At 47.4% G+C, this 19407-nt stretch overlaps 2 protein-coding genes across 4 annotated transcripts in view; both read right to left on the reverse strand.

The window, feature by feature from the left end:
- Positions 1-249: 249 nt before the first annotated feature.
- CDCA7 (cell division cycle associated 7) lies at positions 250-8169 on the reverse strand. Its single transcript, XM_055719117.1, has 10 exons — positions 8056-8169; positions 6277-6417; positions 5769-5879; positions 4079-4336; positions 3556-3633; positions 2633-2818; positions 2091-2231; positions 1509-1658; positions 794-930; positions 250-478 (listed from the first exon to the last, which is right to left on the reverse strand). Exons 1-10 carry the CDS (start codon positions 8074-8076, stop codon positions 448-450), a joined length of 1254 nt encoding a protein of 417 aa, XP_055575092.1. The 5' UTR covers positions 8077-8169; the 3' UTR covers positions 250-447.
- An 8271-nt stretch (positions 8170-16440) lies between these two features.
- Positions 16441-19407, reverse strand: part of MAP3K20 (mitogen-activated protein kinase kinase kinase 20) — a 94160-nt gene continuing 91193 nt past the window's right edge. For all 3 annotated transcript variants that reach the window (XM_055717715.1, XM_055717716.1, XM_055717714.1), the window contains one exon: positions 16441-19360. In XM_055717715.1, coding sequence (XP_055573690.1) covers positions 18681-19360 — 680 coding nt within the window. In that variant the 3' untranslated portion in view covers positions 16441-18680. The remainder of the gene's footprint in view (positions 19361-19407) is intronic.

A 19407-nucleotide genomic window follows, 5' to 3' on the forward strand; every position in this document is an offset into this window, starting at 1 on the left:
CAGTAAGAGTCTGTACTGCAGAAGAAGTTGGCCTGAAGTGCTTGGTTCAGTGGGGAACAGTGCCCTGAATTTTCAGAACATCTGTATATTTTTGTCATCAACTACAAAGCATGAATACACCTGCAGCACAGATCACTGATGAATAAGACCCTATCTCCTTTTGGGGGTGGGGGCAGGCAGGGTTATTGGCATGAAAGCAAGGACTGATGCTATCTGATTTGCAAAGCTGCTTAAAAAGCAAACAATGGCCTGTGGGCAAAGACCTTCATTAAACAGTTTTCCCAAGGATTATTTGCACTGAGACAAGTTTAAGTTCTTTATCCTTTTTTACCCAGAAGAGAAGAGAAAGGCAGCACTGGCTTTGTAGTCTCATTTGATTAAACAATTCACTGTAGGCAATAATATGACATTGGTGAAAGAGTATGCAATTTAAAGACAGTCACGGCTTCAATCTTCCATTCCAAGTTCTTGTTTCAGACTGAAAGACAAGTAGAAACATGAGTTAGCTTGTGGCAAAATACTATTTGGAAACTGACAAATTAGTGGAAGCCCTGACAATGAACACAACTGAAGTTGAGAGCCAAAAGACTGAGTGGATATACCGCTCGTGTTGATTAAGAACCAAGATGTCAGAAAAATCATATGGCGAAGTCTCAGATTATTCTAAAGGCAATATGGACTGATCTTGAGATTTACCTGACAAACTGGGATGTGGAGAGCTCTCCTCTCCCTGTTTTGAGCTGCTTATCCCACTTGGTGGCCTGACTCTGCTCTGACATGATGGCATACTTACCTTTTCAAGTAGGCATGGACATTGTCATAGCCATGGTACTTGGCCAGATAGACCAGGACACCCGTAGCACATCGGCCATCTCGCTGTCTGCAGAAGCTACAGTTGCAGATTCCACGACACGGTGGGCACCTCCAGGTCTAAATGGAAGACAGAACAAGCCTTTTTAACCGAACTGGAATATACATAGTTCACATCCACAACTTCAAAAAGGCCCTGCTCCACACAGAGTTCTGCTGTGAACATCAGTGCTGCAAAAGTTGTCTAAACCGACGCAAGAGCAGATTCTTCAGTTGTAAGGCATTAAACTCTCCTTTGCCTGCCTTGCACATAACCACAGGAAGCATGCCACCCTGCTCAACTCCTGCACCACTTTCACAGCCCACAACAACAGTACTTTGTCCACAATACGGTTTCTTTCCGTAGGGCATTAAGCACTAACACAAGGCAAAAGAGAACATTATTCTGATACTCAAATACAGAAATGTTGGAGCTCTGTTCTCATAGTTAACTCCTGCAAATAAAGCTACAGAAGCATTAACTACAAGGACTTCTACACAACACAAGCTACTGTGAGTCAGTCTGAATCAAACTAGGACTGCATTATGTACTACAGTACTGTAAGCAGTTCCCCTGCTAAAACTCTTAAGCTACGAGTAACTTGAGCAGAGAGATGCATTGGTTAAGCACAATAAAGCCAATATTAAAAGTATCTTACTGGATCCAGCAACGCTGTTCTGACGTCTTCTCCATACCTATTGCGGAGGCATGGCCCACAGAACTGGCCCCGCACTCCTACGCAATCAGGGTTACGACAATTTGTCTTGGTGTCTATGGTTTTTTGGCGACACTGATGACAGGTGGATCCCTAGAACACAGGAACAGTTCAGGAAACAAGACATTAAAGATGGCTCTTGAGTTAGGGGAATAGAGCATTTAACAAGCAATCTCTTGGGCAGCTAGCAGTGCCTATCCTGAAACAGAAAGCCACCCTGCAAGTCTGAACCAAGACTGTTGTAACACTGCACCTTCAGTATCTGTTACTCACTTTCCTTGGCTGGTATCACTTAGGTACTACAGTTGTTCCAGGCTGAAAGCAAGCTAATTGGCTTGGTAAAGACCATTCTATAAATTCAGGGAAAGACAACAGATGACATCTCAAGATCTTAGGCATACTTCTCCCAGAAATCACACACATTCTTCCCCTCAGTGGGAGAGAGTCCGCTCTATTTTGATACTAAACCACAAGCAGGAAATCACTTCAAAAAGTATGCATTTCACAAAGCTGGAATATACTTACCATGGTCCTGTTATATACTTTATCTCTTGCAGATCCACAAATATTATCCAGTTCTTCTTCTGTTATCTCCTCAACTGGACGCACAACGTGTGGAAAAGCCATGGCACCACGACAACCCCTCCTGGAAGTTCGGGCTTCATGCTGAATAGTGAAGACAACACTTTTGTATTAGCTTCAGCAAAACCTCTACAAAAACAATGTGAGGATCTTCAGAGAAATGCCAAAGTCTCAAGCACCTATCATATTTAAATAAGAGGTAACAGATCTTTACAAAGACGTAAGATATGGATGCAGCTTTAGCACCTTTCCTAGGGTCTGTCACCTTCAGGGTGCCTAATTCCTGCTGGAGTGCAAGAGGAAGTGATTTTTCAAAGATAAGGCAAGGGAAAACAGAGAACACATACAACATGCTATTTTCTGTATTTCTTCCCAGGCAACGGCATACTCATAATCTTTATCAGTTATGTATGAATTGCTATTTCCTTGATACAAAACCACCTTCATGATCAACCTGCAAACGGAGAGCTAGAACCTCAACTTACCTCCAGGTATTCATCAGACATCTTTCTTCTTCTCACTAAAATGTACCGGTCATCATCTTCCTCTTCCGGTAAAAGAGGAGGACCTTCTATGAGGGACCTGGATCTTGTGTGAGGCCGAGAACTTCGGTCTGGGTTCCTCCTCAAAGCACTTCTGGGCAATGAATGCCTTGAAATCTGCTTTGGCCCCTGGCAAAGTTTAAGAGCCCTTAATTAAACAGGCTAAAACCCAGACAGCTCTTGTTCCTGCTATGAATTCCTCCCCTGAAAGACACCTCTTCCTTCTGTCTTTCCCACAAGCAAATCTCCCCCGTCCCAAATCAGAAAACACAAGATAAAAACATCCTAGGCAAACTCATCTTGGGCATTCTGCAAGCTGCAGAGAAATAATCAAAAGCAATTTTGCATCTGTGGAGGTGTAAGATACAGTAATTCCCCCATGCAGCAGAAGAACCCATATCTATGAGGAGTTGTGACTTGTAGTGTTGTTCCCATCTTCACAGAGCTTACAGGTAAATTAACAGTGAAATTCATTACACTGCCAATTCACAACCCAACCTTCTTTAAGGAGTTTGTTATGCCAGACATCAGGGGTTTTTTCAAGATTCCAAACTCGCAGAATATTCAGGCTTGAGCTTCAAAGTCTGAGCTGCCTCCCTTACCTCCAACCTTCGTATAAATACATATTTACACACACCTTGTTTAGTTTTATTGGCCTGTGAAGATGCCTAACCTTTATGAATTAATCTGTTTCGCTTTATACGGTGGCAAATCAAAAGAGAATCGCACAATGAGGGTGCCTGTTTTAGGAAGCAATAAAATTCTGAACTGGACTTTGATTTACATGGTTTATTAGAGCCTTGTTTCATAACATCAGAATTTGACCATCAGAAATCTGAAAGCAAACATAATAAGTTTATACTTACATGACTGACAGTTGGCAATGACTTTCTCCCAGCAAAGATACCAGAAACATTTTGCAACTCGGCCATTAGTTTTGCAAGCTAACAAGGGAAAGAAAAGGAAGCAGAGCCTTAAAAGGGTGTTTATGTGCCATTACAGACTATTAGATTAGGGCAATTGGCTAGAAGTACAATTACTTAGCGGAAAACAGTCACTCTTCAACTTTTTACTTTTATGTCTTATTTATGTTCTAGTGACTGCAAGTAATTTGAAAATGCTCAAGCTTATTATGCTGAAGCCCTGTTCTTTAGGCTTGCAGCCTATGGATTTTTACTGAAGTACTTAGCCTCCACATTTTCACATGCCAGTGGGCATAAAGTATCAGATTTAAGTATCAGGAATGTAAATTCCTCTTAATGCATTCACACAATTCCCATTAGAGTTACTCTGGACAACCAAAGAGGTCCCCTAAGAGTCAAGGGGCGGGGGTGGGGGAGTGGGGGTGGGAAAGTAAAGAGACCCCCAAGGGGAACATTGAGTACTTGCCATTGCTTTGTTTTCCTTGATGTTTAAAGCTCTCTTTTCTAAAAACATGGCACCCTTTTCTTCAGAGTCAGAGTCTGGATCTGAATCTGGAGCAGGCACCAGCTCTTCAGGAAAAGGTTCCATTTCACCCTTCCTCCTCTCTGATCTTCGAGGTGGAAACTTCATGGCTACTTTTAGAGGAATTGGGCATTTCTGCCTTTTCTGAGCTAACTTACTTTCAGTACTTGTGTTATTCTCCTCTGAATCAGATTCCAGTTTCTGTGAACAAACCAGAATGGAAACACATAAATACAAGTGATTTGATCTTCAACAATATTTTGTTTGGGGGTTGTTAAAAACGCTACCTGGCTAAAATCTATTGACACTTAGGTCACCAGTCCTAGTGCTCAAGTAACTTGGGGGTGTGTGTGGTGGGGTGTATAAGGGGGCAAGGGGAGAACAGGGCATGAAGATAAAAAAACTCACAGCGTGCCACACTGTAATGCTGCAACACATCAGAAAAGGACCTTGACTTCAGTTGCAGCAGTCTTAGCTGTCTAAGCAAAGACAGTCTGTAGGCGAGTGTGAGAAAGTATTGCCTTTAAAGGGCTCCATATAGCAACATATTGTAATTGGCTGTAAAAAACCTACAGTTTTCAAAGGGTCAAACCAAAGTTTGTAAGCTATCAAGAATAATCCTCTCTCAGTATCAACGTCAAGTGAAAACTTCCTTCTACAGCCAATGAAATACTTATGAATAAAATCCCAGTATTTTCATATCTTTGAATTCTGATGCCTCGCTTACAACTTTCTCAAGAGCCAAGGGTTCAGCAAGGTCAGAAATTAAATTCTTTAGTTAAAAAGTCCATTTTACAATAGGCTTTGACTCCAAGACTGTCTTATTTTGTTCATAAGTTAACAACAGGCTTCCTGCTTCATTTGCATAGACTGTCAGTCTCAAATAGCAATCTTATTTGCACAGGATCTTATTAAACCAGGTATGTGGCTCTGGTTGCCCATTGTCTGTAGTTATTGATTCCTTTGTCTCCTACTTTTTCTCTTTACTGTTGCGTATTATTTAACTCAGACTCGTCCTCTTCCAATCAGATGTTATTCTTTTCTAGCCATTCCTCAGCATGTTTCTGAAGTTACAACGAACCTATTTTACATCAAACATGATACCACTTCTGCTTTCTCTACTAAATACCAACTACTGGTCTTTTTAAGCAATAAAACTGCTCTTGGACTGCTGTCCAGGAAAAGCAGGAAGGTGGATTTCACCTCCTACCACTTTTTTTCTACTACTAAAAAAGTACAGCATTTCCTGTTACATTGCCAAGAGTGCAGGTCTGACTGTATGTCAATAGGCATAGGACTTTTCCTCAGGTTTGCTGGAGTCCATGGGCTAGCATAACATTTCCCATTGAGGAAAACTGGAATATTGAGTCTAACAGAGTAACATCCAGCAAGGGCAGTTTTAAGAGGTTTTCCATTTCAAAATCCGTATGGCAGATTGTATTCTGAACTTGTAAAGCACAGGATCTTGTGGGCTTTTTACAGAAGCAAAAAGGAAATGAATGGCTACTTAGACTGTACATTAAATAGAACAATGCTTCTTTATTTGACTTTCAAGCCGAAGCTGCCATTATTTTTAATTAATAACATGTCAGAATTTAAATTTAAAATTGCAAACTAAACCAGTCTGTCTTACCAACGCATCTTGAATCTCATTTTCTGAAAAGCCACAGAAGGACTCATCATCAGAGGCCTCATGAAAAATTTTTGCCAGTTCTTCTCCAATATCCGACCTAAACTTGCGTTTCTATGAAGAATAAAATAGCCTTTAACCGAAGTTGTACAGAAAAGGATTCACATTTACAAGTGCAATATAAGCAAATAGCTTTTTTAATAAAGAAAAAATAGTTAAGGCATTTAACAAGGGGTTTCAGAACCACAGCTGGAAATTATAAGGCATGTTAGGTTAGGTGATATTTCAAAGGCTAGAATAACTAACTAATCCATTTCCAACTACCTAGAAGCATAGCTGAAGAGCAAAATGAAATTACAGCATATAGCACAGATTTATAACTACTATACAAAAACATAAGCAGAGGAAGCAGTTTTAATCATGCACATTTACTAACTTTACCTGCTTCACATTTTTGCAAGCTTTACCAGCAGTGCACATTCTGTTTTACTTGTTCTTGTACTGTACTTACAGCGTTTGCAAAATTATCAGAACCAAAACTATCACAACTGTCATCAGAGGATGAGGATGTTTCCATGGGAATCAGTTTTGTATTTCGGAACGCTGTATTTCGGAATGCTGTGAAGTTTTTCCTTCCTGAACGACCTTGGCGCTGCAAAAGGGCAACAGCAACAGCATTAGTAAGAGAGAACTACTGTAGCATACTAGCTTTTAAGAATAACCTTACATTGAAGTTTAAGAGGTTTGAACATTTTAGGATGTTTAACAGGATGTTTAGGATGTGAACAAAGGTCAGCAGAATTATCACAGGTTTGAAGTAATTCCCAAAGTTAGAAATGGGAATAGTTTCTGCTCTATTTCTTATCGTTGTTACAAATGCATGTTGTTCAGTATTTAGAAATACTTCTTTTATAAAACAGCCAAGTAGAAATATACACAAAAATCATATCCTTCATAAGCATTCCACCACAAGCAATGCTGGAAAGCAAAGTACAACTACACAAATAGTACCTGGAAATCTGCTTTGATTTAATTACTTTTTATGCGAGGCAAATACTAAACACTCCGCAGTTGTTAAGGAAGGAGCCAAGGACCATATTCACAAAATAGAGGAGCTCTGAAACAACCGTTCTAGACAACAGCTTGCTCTCTTGCTGATTTTATTACTAGGTTGAAAAGGCTTCAGGTTTTTACTTCCCAGCGAACGTTCCCACCGGCAGCGCCCCATTTTACCGGCCGAGGGTGGCAGTGGCCCGAAGGCCGAGCGCGTCGCTCCCGCGCTGGTGGCTGCCCAAGGCTCACGGCCCGCTGGGACCGCCCGCCCCACCGCCCCTCCACCAACAGGGTTTGACGAGCGGCCAGCCAGGGCCAGAGAGGCGAGGCCTCGCCTCCCCTCCCCTCCCCCTCCCCGGCTCCCTTCAGGTCGCTGCTTCTCCCGGCGCGGACCGCAGCCGCCCCGAGGCTCGCCCCCGCCTCACGGCCCTGCTGGTGCTGACGGGGAACCCGGCCGGGCTCCGGGCACAACAGCGGCGGTTTCTGGCGTCGCCTGCCGCGGCTGAGGGAGCGCCGGGCCGGAGGGGCCCCCGCGGCAGGCCGGGAAGCACCGGCGGGCCGCCAGCACGGCGAAGCTCGGGCCGGGAGCCTCGGCAGTCGCCACCGGCCCAAAAACGCGCCTTCCCGCCCGGGGCGCGGCCGGCGGCCCCCGCCTCCCGCTAGGCTGGGGCCGCCCACCGCGGGGCCGCCCGCCCCATAGCGACCCCCTCCGCCCCGCTCCCCCGAGCCCGGGGGCTCCACGCCCGCACGGCGGGGCCGCCTCCCCCCTCCCGTGAGGTACCCCCCACCCACCCGCTAGCAGCCCACTCCCCGCGCCACCGCCCTCCCGCCCCCGGTCGTACCGGCGGCCGGGGCAGCTGCGAGGCGAGGGGCAGAAGACGGGGGCGCCGGGCCGCCTACTCCACGCCCAGAGCGGCTCCAAAGCCGAGCCCTCTACCCCAGTCATGCGGGCGAGGGCACCGCCGTGCACGGGAAGCCCCAGGGCCGCGGCGGGGCAGCAAGCCCGGGGCTGCCGCTCTGCGTAGCGGGGCTGCCCCCGGGGCGCCCGGCGAGCCCCAGCCCAAAGGCTCGCCTCGCTTCACCCCGCCCCGCCCGAGCCCAGCACCCTCCCCACAGCCCGGCGTGAGACCCCGCAGGGCCGCGGGAGAGCGCGGCACCAAGGCCGCCGCCAGCAGCGGCGACCCCGCAGCCGTCCCGGGAACCCAGCGGGCAGCCCCCCGCCGCGGGCAGCGCTCACCTGCGGGCGCGGCGGAGCCATGCTGGCGGCGGGGCGAGCAGCGGGGAACTGAAGGTTCGCGCCAAAGCGGCTGGGAGCGCGGGGGGGCGGGGCCCGACGGCGCTTTCCCCGCGTTAGCGCCCGCGTCCTGGCAGATGCAGCGCGCACCCCGTCGGGATCGGGCACCCGGCGTGCCCGCCCCACGGACGCCCGTTCATCCCTGCTACGAACACCTTAGCTCTCTCGGGGTGCCCCGGAGCGTCTAGTGCGGGGGTTCCCGTTGTTTTGGTTTTTTTTTTTTTTATTCGCGGTACGGGGTTTGTGTAGCTGCCAGGGCCTGGTCCTATGGCGCGAAAACCTCCCGGGCGGAACGCGGCGGGACTCGCGCGCCAGAGGGGAGGGGCGCGCGCGCGGGGCGGGGTGAGGGGCCGGGGGAGCCCGCTTAGCCTCGGACTCTGCGTTTGAGTGTTTTTAATTTCACGTGCCAAAGCGGGGTCTCTTGCCACCGCTCTGCATCAGCCCCCCAGCCCTGCCCGTCAGCCGGGGCGGGGGGGGCCGCCACGAAGGGGGGCGGTGGTCCGCGCCCTGGCCGCCCCCCGGGCACGCTGCGCCCCGAGGCCCCGCGGAGCTGCCGGGCGCCCCAGCCCGCGAGGCCGGGCGGTCACTGCGCCTGCTGGGGACATGGGGACAACCTGCTCAGCAGCAGCCGCCAGCAACGGGGCGCGCCGGCGCGGGTCGGCCTGGCCATGACAGGGCGGTGACACCCGCGGCCTCTGCTCCCTGGAGAGTCCAGCGGTGCCAACAGGATGTCACAAAGAGCTTGGTTGCCTTGCGCTTTGCAAACAAGACACTACTTGAGAGCAGGCCGGAAGAAAATAGATCGTCAGTTGTTGCAAACCATTTTATGTGATGTTTGTAAATCTCGTTAAATCAAATGCAGCTGTTAAACATGTTATTTTGGCAGCAACGGTAATGGGGAAGTAGCCGCATGGGATTTGTGGCCCCGGTGTTTGCTATAATCCTCCGTTTATCCGGCGGTTTGCGCAGGGCTCGATGCAGCCGCTCAGGTTATGCAGGTGCCTTCCCGGCGGCGGGCGAGGGAGGGAGGCCCCGTGCGCGTGCAGCCCACGCGCAGCCTGGGCCTGTGTAAAGCAAACCGCAAATTGTCTCCAAGCCAAAGCCTGTAAATAGGCTATGGCACAATAGGGTACAAGGGCCCTCGTGGAGGTTTTGTTGTCTGTGGGCGTTACTCTTCCTGTGCCTGCTGCAGTCCGTGGTGTACAAGTATGTCCATTTGAAAGAAGCCTGTAATTACATACTTACCTGCACTGCTGGCTTCTCACTTCTCAGTGCATGCACAAAAGCAGATGAACTAAACCTGCTTCTCGGGCAACCAGACCGCACTCGATTCCTCTAAATCCCCGTTAGTGGAGGATTGCTACCCAGATGGTTTCCAAACAAGACAGCTCAGCTGGGAAGCTGGCAGGGGTGGGGGTGGTGTTTCCTGAAGTTTTATGTACTTCTTTCAGAAAAAAACCCCGCCCTATAAATACTACTTTACTTGCATAGGCAAAGAGATCCAGCTTCTGAGCAGTAACAGCCCGTAACATCTTGAACCATGATTATCAGGATTTTACTAGAAAAGTAGCCAACCTTCACAGCTTCTAAGAGCACCACATGAAATGTTACGGAGTACTGATGGAGCTAGCTGAATCCGTACTTCCAACTGCGGTCAATTTTCCATTTAAGGCTTAATGGAAACAGCATTCTTCAAACAACACGTAGTCAAATGGGTTTCAAATTAATAGGCCAGAGCAGGGAGTTTGTGGGGAAAATGGACAGGGCATTTTGTAGACCGTATTTTCAGATCTTTTTTAAAAAATATGTGAAAAAGAATTAGTTTATTGAAAACTGTGTGTCAGCTCACATATTTTACAGAGGACTGGGGAGAAGGGGGCAGGAAAGGGAGAAGAGAAATGGGAAGTATGTGAAGAGCAGCGGCTTCCCTTCTTATAGTACGAGGCACGTATGCTCAGTGGATGGGCAGAACAAACCTACCAACTGGCTTTACTGTGACGGAAAAGGTTTCATAATGTTTGTTGAGATGCTGGCAGCACCACTGTCCTTTTTACAGTGGCTGAGGACATGCAAAGCTAAACCCAGATGAGCATTGCATTTTCAGCCACATTTAACTCAAGTTAGGCTAATATGAGCGGAAGAAAACATCCCTGCCTGTTCCATCCGCCTGTCCGGGTCCTGCATGGCCTGTCCAGTACTACCAGCCTCTGTCTTCCCTGCTGCCCAGCTACAGGGCAAGCTCACTCCTCGGGGTGTCAGCAAGATTATCTGGAGTATTTTACCAGGTGTTTCCAAGAAAATAGTCCTTCAAATGAGTTGTCAGTATACGGTAGCAGCCCTTTGAAGATCTAAGGGAATCGGCTGAAATTACAGAGGGACGTGCAGTAGATTGAGCGTGCAACGTCTTTCTGCATCTGTCTGGGGGAATCAAAGTTGTTTACATATTAGGAGCCTCAAGCAGTAGCAAGAATACAGACCTCCAACAACAATAGCTCCATTGTCAGAAACAGTAAATGTGACCTTTGGTCCACCGGCGCGAAGGACAAGCGATGTCCTCCATGTCACCCCGCAGATTTCGGCTGTCAGCATCGCAACACAGCTTTTCTCTCTGGAGGCATAACTCCTGCTGCCCTATCCCTGGCGCTCCGACACACTTCCTATCTTGACTATGGACAACACACTTTATGCTCTATTTCCCCCCTTTTTTTCCCTTTAAACTGGGGTGATAAATTTCTACCTGCCTAAAATAGCATGTGGATACATTTATTAATGTTTGTGTGATGCTAGTAATTATCGTGATGGCACTTGCAGAGTGACACAGATTTACAGATGCAAGTATTCCAGTGGAAAGGGAGAATTTGAATTCTCACGACTGCAGAGTAAGTACCTGTAGCACAATGGAATAACACATATCTTAGCTCCATAGAAAAGAATAAGATTGTAGCCACTAATGACAGTAATTAAAAATTTCTGTAAGAGCTGTCCAATCACCTCTTCATCTGAGCAAATTATAGTGTGTTATTGAAACTGTTAGTGCAAAAAAATTAAGCTAAAAACATTTTGCATTAAAATAATCAGACATTGATTTATGATGTAAATTGTAAATCGGTAACCTATAACACACACTAATTGTTTTTCTCTCTCTTGAAAGGTGTGTTTCTGTAAAAGATCCAATCACACATATGTATTTGTTCACATGTCACCCTCCAGTGGCTAACGCTACTATACAAAGACAATAAGGTGTATAATCAGGTAACCTGCTATTGATTGCAACCCAGGAAGGACACTTGTTCTTCTACAGAAGCAGGAGGATATCCAGTTTTGGAGATTTAATTATAGTTAGACCTATACACGTTTGCTGGACATAATTTTTTATAAAGTACTTTTTTACTGTAAATACGTCGACATTGTGCTCTGATAAGTAGAACCAGATTTTTTTAAATAAATGTAAATTAAAATATTTAGCACATATAATCAGTTTATAGCCAAGACCAGCTGTACCAGCTCCACAAAATACCTCCACAATGCAATTAGTATATTTTTCCATTTTTCTCTTTCCAAGGAAAAATAGATTTTCTCTTTCCAATTTAACAGGTTTGTATCTCCTTGTTCTTTGCTGTATGTTCCTTATTAGTAAAGCCTGGCTGCAAATGCATCCTGCATGTTGAATTGAAGGTGGTCATGTCTGATCCTATTCGATACCATGTTTCTTTGATGCAAACTGGCAACACCATAAAAATGGAAACAATAAGAGATGGAAAACCAAAGGAATAAATACAGTCCAGGGAGAGAAAAGGTGCAGTCGATAAACACTTCTAGGAACCTATATCCATCAGTACACGAAGAGAACGGCTGAAATGTGGTCAGTTTTGATAGAAATCTTAATGGTTATTCCAAGCATACATCGTAGCAGATCATTCGGAGCCTAGAGCATTGTGATGCACATTATGGGAATGTAATTATAATGCTCATTTGAGTATTCTGTAGCCATTCCACAAAATGCAGAGCAAAAAATGTTGATCAAAAAGTAGCTATTGTTGAAATGCAGCAGCCACTTTTAAAAGGTCAAGATCTCAGCCTTTCACTCTTGGGCTTTGATTTGTATTTCCCTTTGAAAACACAAAATAGATTAAGTCACATCATAAAGAAATTGCTTACAAAATGTTCTGCAAATGCATAGCTGTGGGAAACAGGAGGCTATCAGAAAATAATAAAAAATACTTACTGCAGTCTGGTTTTTTGCCCCTTTATATAAGCTTTGCCACTGCCTCTTAGCGAATGTTGATTTGCATTGCCTTCACCAGCCTTCAGCGAGATGTGGTTGCTGGGAGAGGATGGGAGTGTGGAGACAGGCGGTGGCTTAACCTTCTCCCCAGGGACCTCTCTGCTGGCAGCTCCCTCAGGAGAGAGGAAGCAGAGCTGGGGGGACAAGAGGTAGAAAGACTCTTGGGGCTTGCTACTGCCTGCTGGGGGTCCCCAGGGTACACCTCAAGGTTTCAGGCCCTTCTTGTTTTTTCACAGCACGAGGGAAATGCCCTCTCTCTGCTGCAGGGAGCCCTCACCTTTCTTGCTAAGGCAGGGAAAGAAATGCGTATGTTGAGCCCCAGGTATATTAAGCTGCTTCATTCTACATGGCAAAGCATTCGTGTCTGTAGTCTGTCAGCACCTGCAAAACCACATCATGGAGCTTCTAGGAGGAGGCACTGACCCTTGGGGCAGGCGGGCAGCTGGGGTGGGAGTGGTGGGGTGTTGCTGGGGTGGGAGCTGCAGAGAGGGGCCCCATGCTTCACCCCTGGCTCCCAGGAACCGCAGGCTGCTGCTGCCTCCCAGTGCCATTCCTCTGTCTTCTGAGATGTTAATCTCAAATGCCCTGTATTTACATGTACTCAAATGTGATCTTGGCTGACCATTATTAGTGTTATTGCGGTAATAGACTGCTCCTCCATAACCTCTAACTTTTTGCAACAAATTGGCTTGAACTGCTAAGCTTTTGCACTTCATTAGATAAGAATATTATTTAAAAACCCTTCTGTGGTGGACACATATACAGAAAATAATTGTCAGATGTAATTTTCAGAGGTAGCACAGCTGCTTGGTTCCATTTTAGTGACATGGGATGTCAGGGGGGTTCTCAGTGGGGTTTTTCCATAGTTACAAAAGCAACTGCCAACTTTCCCAGCCTAAAGTAGTAATAATAATAATAATAATGATGATGATGATGATGTCAAAGCGCATTCTCTGGCATAATAAAAAAAGTCAAGTGCTTGTCTTTGATACATGGTCCAGTATTCTTGGCAGCAAGTTTACAGAAAGTCTTAAAATACTTGGGGCTTGATCCTCAGCAGCACTGGCTGAGCTGGTGAGGACAGTGGTAAGGGGTGCCCTGGCCAAAGGCTGTTGCTCTGAGTAGGAGGGAGGGGGGACACAGAGGGTTTGGGCAACTTCTGCTCCTTAAATCAGCTCAGCAACTCGCCAGGTTGTGGTCAGCATATGGGGTTTTGGTGTGTGCCCAGGGAGGGTGGCGTTGCTGTCAGACATGGCCAACTGCTAGAAAATAATCAGTGGGAAAAGATTACAAAGAGCAAAATTGCAGCAGCAAATATTTTCTTTCAAAAGTAAGCATTGCTCAAAAATACCCATCTCTGTTTCACACCAATGCCAGTGAGAAAGCAGGTTCTCACATGGCATTAGCTCAGCCATGGCAGTGGCTGGGAGAGGTACAAATGGGCTCTCTCCTCTCTCAGCTGAACAGGAACTGGGTTTGTTTTCTCTAGCATTTCATGGAAATAATTGACCAGCAGCAACAACACCAATGAACACCAGCTCTGAAAGCCACCGTTCCTGGGAGCATGGCAGTGTTTTGCCCACTGGCATGGCATCACGGAGATCTGGCTGTAGATGAGGAGACAGAGGGGTCACTGGCATCCCCCCTGCTGCAGGCAGGTCTCAGCAGCTGGTCATCCCATCCCACCCAGTCAGTATGACCACATGCCCCCCAGCACAGAGGTACAGCACACTGTGGCAGCAGTTGGGCAGGCTGGAACCCTGGCAGCCGCGTCTCCCAGCAAAAAGGAGTTGACGGCCACCCCATCTTCCCTCTCTGACCATTACTTTTGCTTATCTTCCTGATGCCTGCAGCATAGGCATAATGTTTCGGTACATCTTTTGAAATCAACGAGGCCAAAGCAACAACTAGAAATGTTGCGAGAGAGAAAGATTACAGCCTGCCCAAATCAAACACTGAGCTGGGTGGAATTTCTGCCCAGGCCACAAAAAGCAGCCTCTGCAGCTCCACTGCCCCAGGACAGACAGACAGTCTACTCATGTCACAAAGGGTTAGGGTGAGGAACAGCCCGGGGTTGTTTATGATTTTGGGGCCCCTTGGACTGTTCAGTGGGCTGTCACCTCTGCAACAATCATCCTTCTGTGAATTTGCAAAGGCTTTGTGGGACAAGGAAAGGCTTGTGTGAGAGGCTGAGCTGGGAGACGGGTTACTTTGCTGCTTCATCCTCTTCCCACCCAGGCAGATGAGCAGCTACAAAAGCCCTCTGAGCCGCTCTGCGCCTTTCAGAAATGCCTTCGGCTCTGTCAAGCAAGCTGCACATGGGCAGGCCCCTCGAGCCCTGGCTGCATGTGAACAAAAGCAGTCTGTGTTTGCAGGACTGGGCAATGTTTTTGCTCCAGGGAGTCTCACATTCACATGCTGCCCACTGTGCTTTGGAGCAGAGTTTCACAGGTGCTGGAACCGCCAGGTGGTTTGCAGCACAGCAGCAGACATGCCACTGACCTGCAGGACACAGGGAACATGCCCCCCCAGATCGCAGTCTCTAGGCCTCTTCCCCATGCAGCACCATGTCAGACTGCTGGGCTGGCTGTCAGTCCCTCTGTGGAGCAGGTGCCTGCAACACTTGCCTCTTACGACCAGTCCCTCTGACAGTAGAGCAGGTACCACAGCACTGCTGGGGAAATTTGTGTACTTAGGAAGCCCCAGTATCCACCAGGGTCAGACCCAGCTCTGGGACACCTTGCAGAGCTAAAGAAGGATTGTTAACCTCAGTGTTAAGTGCCTACTCTCCATCCTCCTGTTTTCCTTTTCTCATTTTTTTGAAGACATTACTAGATATATGGGAAAGTAAAAAAAAAAAAAGCGTAAAAAATTGAATCACACATTTTGTTGGCAGAAAAAGAAAGAAGTCTCAGCATCATTTTTGATCATGCCATGAGGACGTCAGCTGCAGCGGGGAAAGCCTGTAAGGTTTCAGAAAACCAAGGACCATAATGCTGAGGTTAACCAGCTCTTCCTGTCTGAGCTGAGCACCGCTTCCTCCCTCCTATCGCACTGGCAGGGTTAAGAACTAGCAGCTGGAGAGAGACGCTGCTGTTCACCCTGAAACCTTTCTGCAGATGTCTGGCATCCAGGGGGAGGTGGGCAACTCTTGTGATTCCCACAAGATCCGGAGTAAAATGTTGCTGGACGAACAAACAGATTCTGTGTAAGCTCTGACAGTCAGTCTCACACTTTCATTGGGGAAAAAAAAAAAAAAAGAAAAAAAAGAAAATCTGTATCTGATTCTGTAAACGTTCTCCCCATTGGACGCAAATACTCACTTACTTTGGACGTCCAGTTCTCAATTTGCCTTTATGAGTTCTCCGCTATTTTTCATCATCCATTCCAGCAGCCATCCCAGAGCTAACTTCTTACCATCCAGAGCATTTTAAACTGTGGAAAAGGAAAATGCAGGTACCTTTTGGGGATTAAGAAAATGGCAACATCAGTGCTTGGAGATACGAAGATCAAGAGAAAGGAGAGCCAGGGAAACAAGGGGTGGCTTTACAGCAGTGGTACTTGTGCCACTTGCAGAATCAGCCACGGAGTGAAGGTGTGTAGCACTGCCGAGGACATGTATATGGATGGGATGGCAGTGTGTCCAGCTCCTAGTGTGCATATCTAGACATACTGGTACTTAAATATTATTGGCTTTAACAGACTTGTAAGATAAAAAAAACCAGCATGGCTCCTTTCCAAAGAGCAGACATTTGCTGAAGTGTAGTCGCCCAAGACAGTCTGACTTTCTACATTGCTGTGCACAGCTGCATGCTGGTAAAACATGGAAATAAATTGCTTGAAAAAGTACTTTGGAAAAAAGTACTGGGGGGTGAAAATGTAAGCTTAATTTGACTTATAATGAATTATTACCAAGATAAGGAGTAAGGAGTAGCCACATTAAGAGTGATAAAAATGAGATAGAAAACTAGATCTTGCTGAGACTTTTTTTTTCAACAAGTTCACTCGTTGCTGCTTTAACTAGCAATGCTGATGCAAGAGGATTTCTAATCAGTTACTATTGCTTGATTATTTAATTTTAATAAGTGTGATCAATACCATCCGCTCCTCCTTTAGATGTTAATGAACGCTTTAATATGACAGATGTGGACAGACGGTACACTGCAGATTAAAATCAGGCACAGCATTGAATTGCTTACAAACAGCAGAAGGATCCTCCTGGACATCTTGACAATCAGCCATAGGCAGCTGATAAATCTTGAGTTGCCACCACCAGCCCACAGCGTCTGCTCGGTAGGGCCTTGTTTTCAGGCCTGTACAACTACAGCACCATCCTCATCACCTTGGGAAAGAAACGTGCCCTTCCAAACCCCTGCAATTTCTTTCTAGGATTTGTGGAGGTCCAACCATGAAACTTGATCTTACGTCCCAAGATGCATATCCAAATTTTAGTAACACAAGCTCATTTCTAGCAAGTGCTCTCAGTGGCAGTTACTATCAGCTGGTACCCTCCGGCCCATTTTGGTCATGGCAAAAGATGTTAGGGAAGGATTCCCCAACCTAGAAAAATCCCGGTCTCCTGCTAAGTTGTGTCAGAGAAACACCCAATGGTGGATTGTCTATGTCCCCCAAACTAGTTGTCAGGTTCAATAAACCAGGGCCAGAAGCTGGGTTACTAACCAGCTTTCAACCACTCTGAAGCCACAGGCAAGCTGCAAGCTTTGTTATCACAGAGCTTCACATGCAGTCCCATTCACTTCCAGGTAAAGCTTCCTAGTATTTTTTCTGCTCCTAACTGTTGTTAGAGGAAAAGCTGCTTAAAGGACAGATTCAATTCCTGACACTTGTTATCAGTTGTGTCCTGCTCCACTGGTTTTGGTGGACCCTGTCCTGATCTCATGAAATGTCCCAGTTCACTCAAGTAGGTGTTGAGAAACCCACCACGGGACTCGGCCCTCATTGGGGCTGGTGGGAATCAGAGGGAGGAGAGCTGCACATACCCCCAGGAGTGGCCTTTGTGTGGAGCAGGGAATTTACATTTCCTTTTGAACATTCAGTGATGGGGCTATGGTGATAGGGGTTATCGAGGGGGTGATGTGCCGGCAGCTCCTCCAGCATTGCTCACAACTGCATGCCAGCAAGCACTGGTTGGCATGGATTGTATGTAGCACCTTGTTCAAAGGTATCTCTAATGTACAGTTTCTTGGCTTTCAGAGGGTACCATGTGTTCTTTGGGTTCAGCTTCCTTTATCTGTGTCTTCCTTTTTTTTTTCACCTTCTTGCATCTTGGGAAACCCTAACTTTTTTTTTTTTCCTTTTTAATTGTGTGAAATCAACTTGGAGTGAAAAGGCCATGAAGAAACCTTCTGATGTCAAGTGAGTGTACAGCTGTGTCTTTGTTCTCAGTGGAGCTAAAGACCACATTAATCAGAAACTTTGCTGACCTTGCCTTTACTACCTAAAGACTGAAAGACAAAAGCGACACAGTCTGGCCACATTTAAAAATTCAATTAAAAATTCCTGCTGCCCTGGAATAAATGCTATCATAGACCTCAGTGGGGACAGATGTAACTGTGATAAAGGCAATGCCTTTTTCTCCCTCTATTTTAATTTTTCCCCTCAAAAGAATAAAGCCTAGGTTTTGTTTCTCCTTCTGATTACAGCTGTGTACACGATGGAGCGTGCTCAGTGGTATCGGGGCTTTTAGTAAAGAGCAAGGTGAGAAATTCCTGAGAGGGGATGGCGAGCTGAAGTGGAGAAGTAAAGCTACTGGAGTGGACCTGCAGGAAAATCTCCCTGTGTTCCTGTTTTTCAGACTATGTTCATCTGATAAAAATACGACCTCTTCCTATAGCCCTGACAGATGCAGATGGAACAAGGGGTGGGGAGACCCTGCTCAGAGCTGGACTCGGCATCTGGAGATGTAAGCAAGGCAAGGGGAGACGTAGCAGCACAACTCCTTCTTTAAGGATGAAATGGAGAGCCTTCTGTTGTGGCACCTGGCTATGCCTTACTGATTTTATTGTTGAAATATTAAGCAAATCAGTGGATATCCAGTCAGCTAAGAACAGGAGCAGCCAAACAGTGGGGAGAAAATCAGATTAAATCCCTCGGCACCAAGCGTGACAGGAGAGGTGGGCAGCCTTCCCCTTCCACCGGCAGGCCCCAGGCCGCACCGGCCAGCGAGGATGCGAAGTCTGGCTTCCATGTGGCGAATTGAGTAGGAGCAGGCACATCTTCTCTAGGCTGAACGTTCAGTTAAATTAAGGGGCAACCACCGTCCTCAGAACGTCCTCCGGCCCCGCCAGCTCCCCCTGGGCCTCTCCCTCCCCGCCTTGCCGGCCACCTGCCTGTGTGGCTTCTTTGCGTGCTGCACCCTTATCCACCCGCCCTCGCCGACCCTGCTCTCCCCTTCGCCCCTCCTGGGCTCGCTCTCGCCCTGCGGGGGCATGCCCGGGATGGCGTTGGGCTGGGGGGGGGCGCGGGGGTACCTGCGGTGCTGGTATGCCGGGGGGGCTGCTGGCAAGGAAGTCCTGCCAGCTCTTCCCGAGTGCCGGGGGGGCACCGGGGAGCTGGTCCCGCTGTGCCGCCCGTCCGAGGAGCTGCAGGAGTTACCGCTGTGCGAGGTGTTCCGGCCTTTGCCGGCAGACCTGTCCCTCTCCGAAGGGGTGTCAGAGGCTGTGCTGGAGGTGCTGCTGCCTTTCGAGTTCAGCTGCAGATTCGAGAGGTTTCTCATCAAACCGTGCGAGAGGGGAGAGGAGTTTCTGGAGTGGCTGATGGATGTGAACTGGTAACTGACGGGGCCACGTGTCCTCCTCACGGCAGCAGCGTAGGAGTCCTGGCTGTGAAGGTAGGGCAGGTAGTGGGTGACGGTGGTTGGGCTGTGCGGGTGGCCGTGCTGGAGAGAAATGGCTTTCGCTATTTGGTGCATCCGCAGTGTCTGCATCCACTGGCTGTCCACACCTGGCAGGGAAACAGAAATGGAGTCAGCTTTCTGTGAACTGATGGAA

This window comes from Falco cherrug, chromosome 8, assembly GCF_023634085.1.
Source record: "Falco cherrug isolate bFalChe1 chromosome 8, bFalChe1.pri, whole genome shotgun sequence".
In the NCBI taxonomy this organism is placed as follows: Eukaryota; Metazoa; Chordata; class Aves; order Falconiformes; family Falconidae; genus Falco; species Falco cherrug.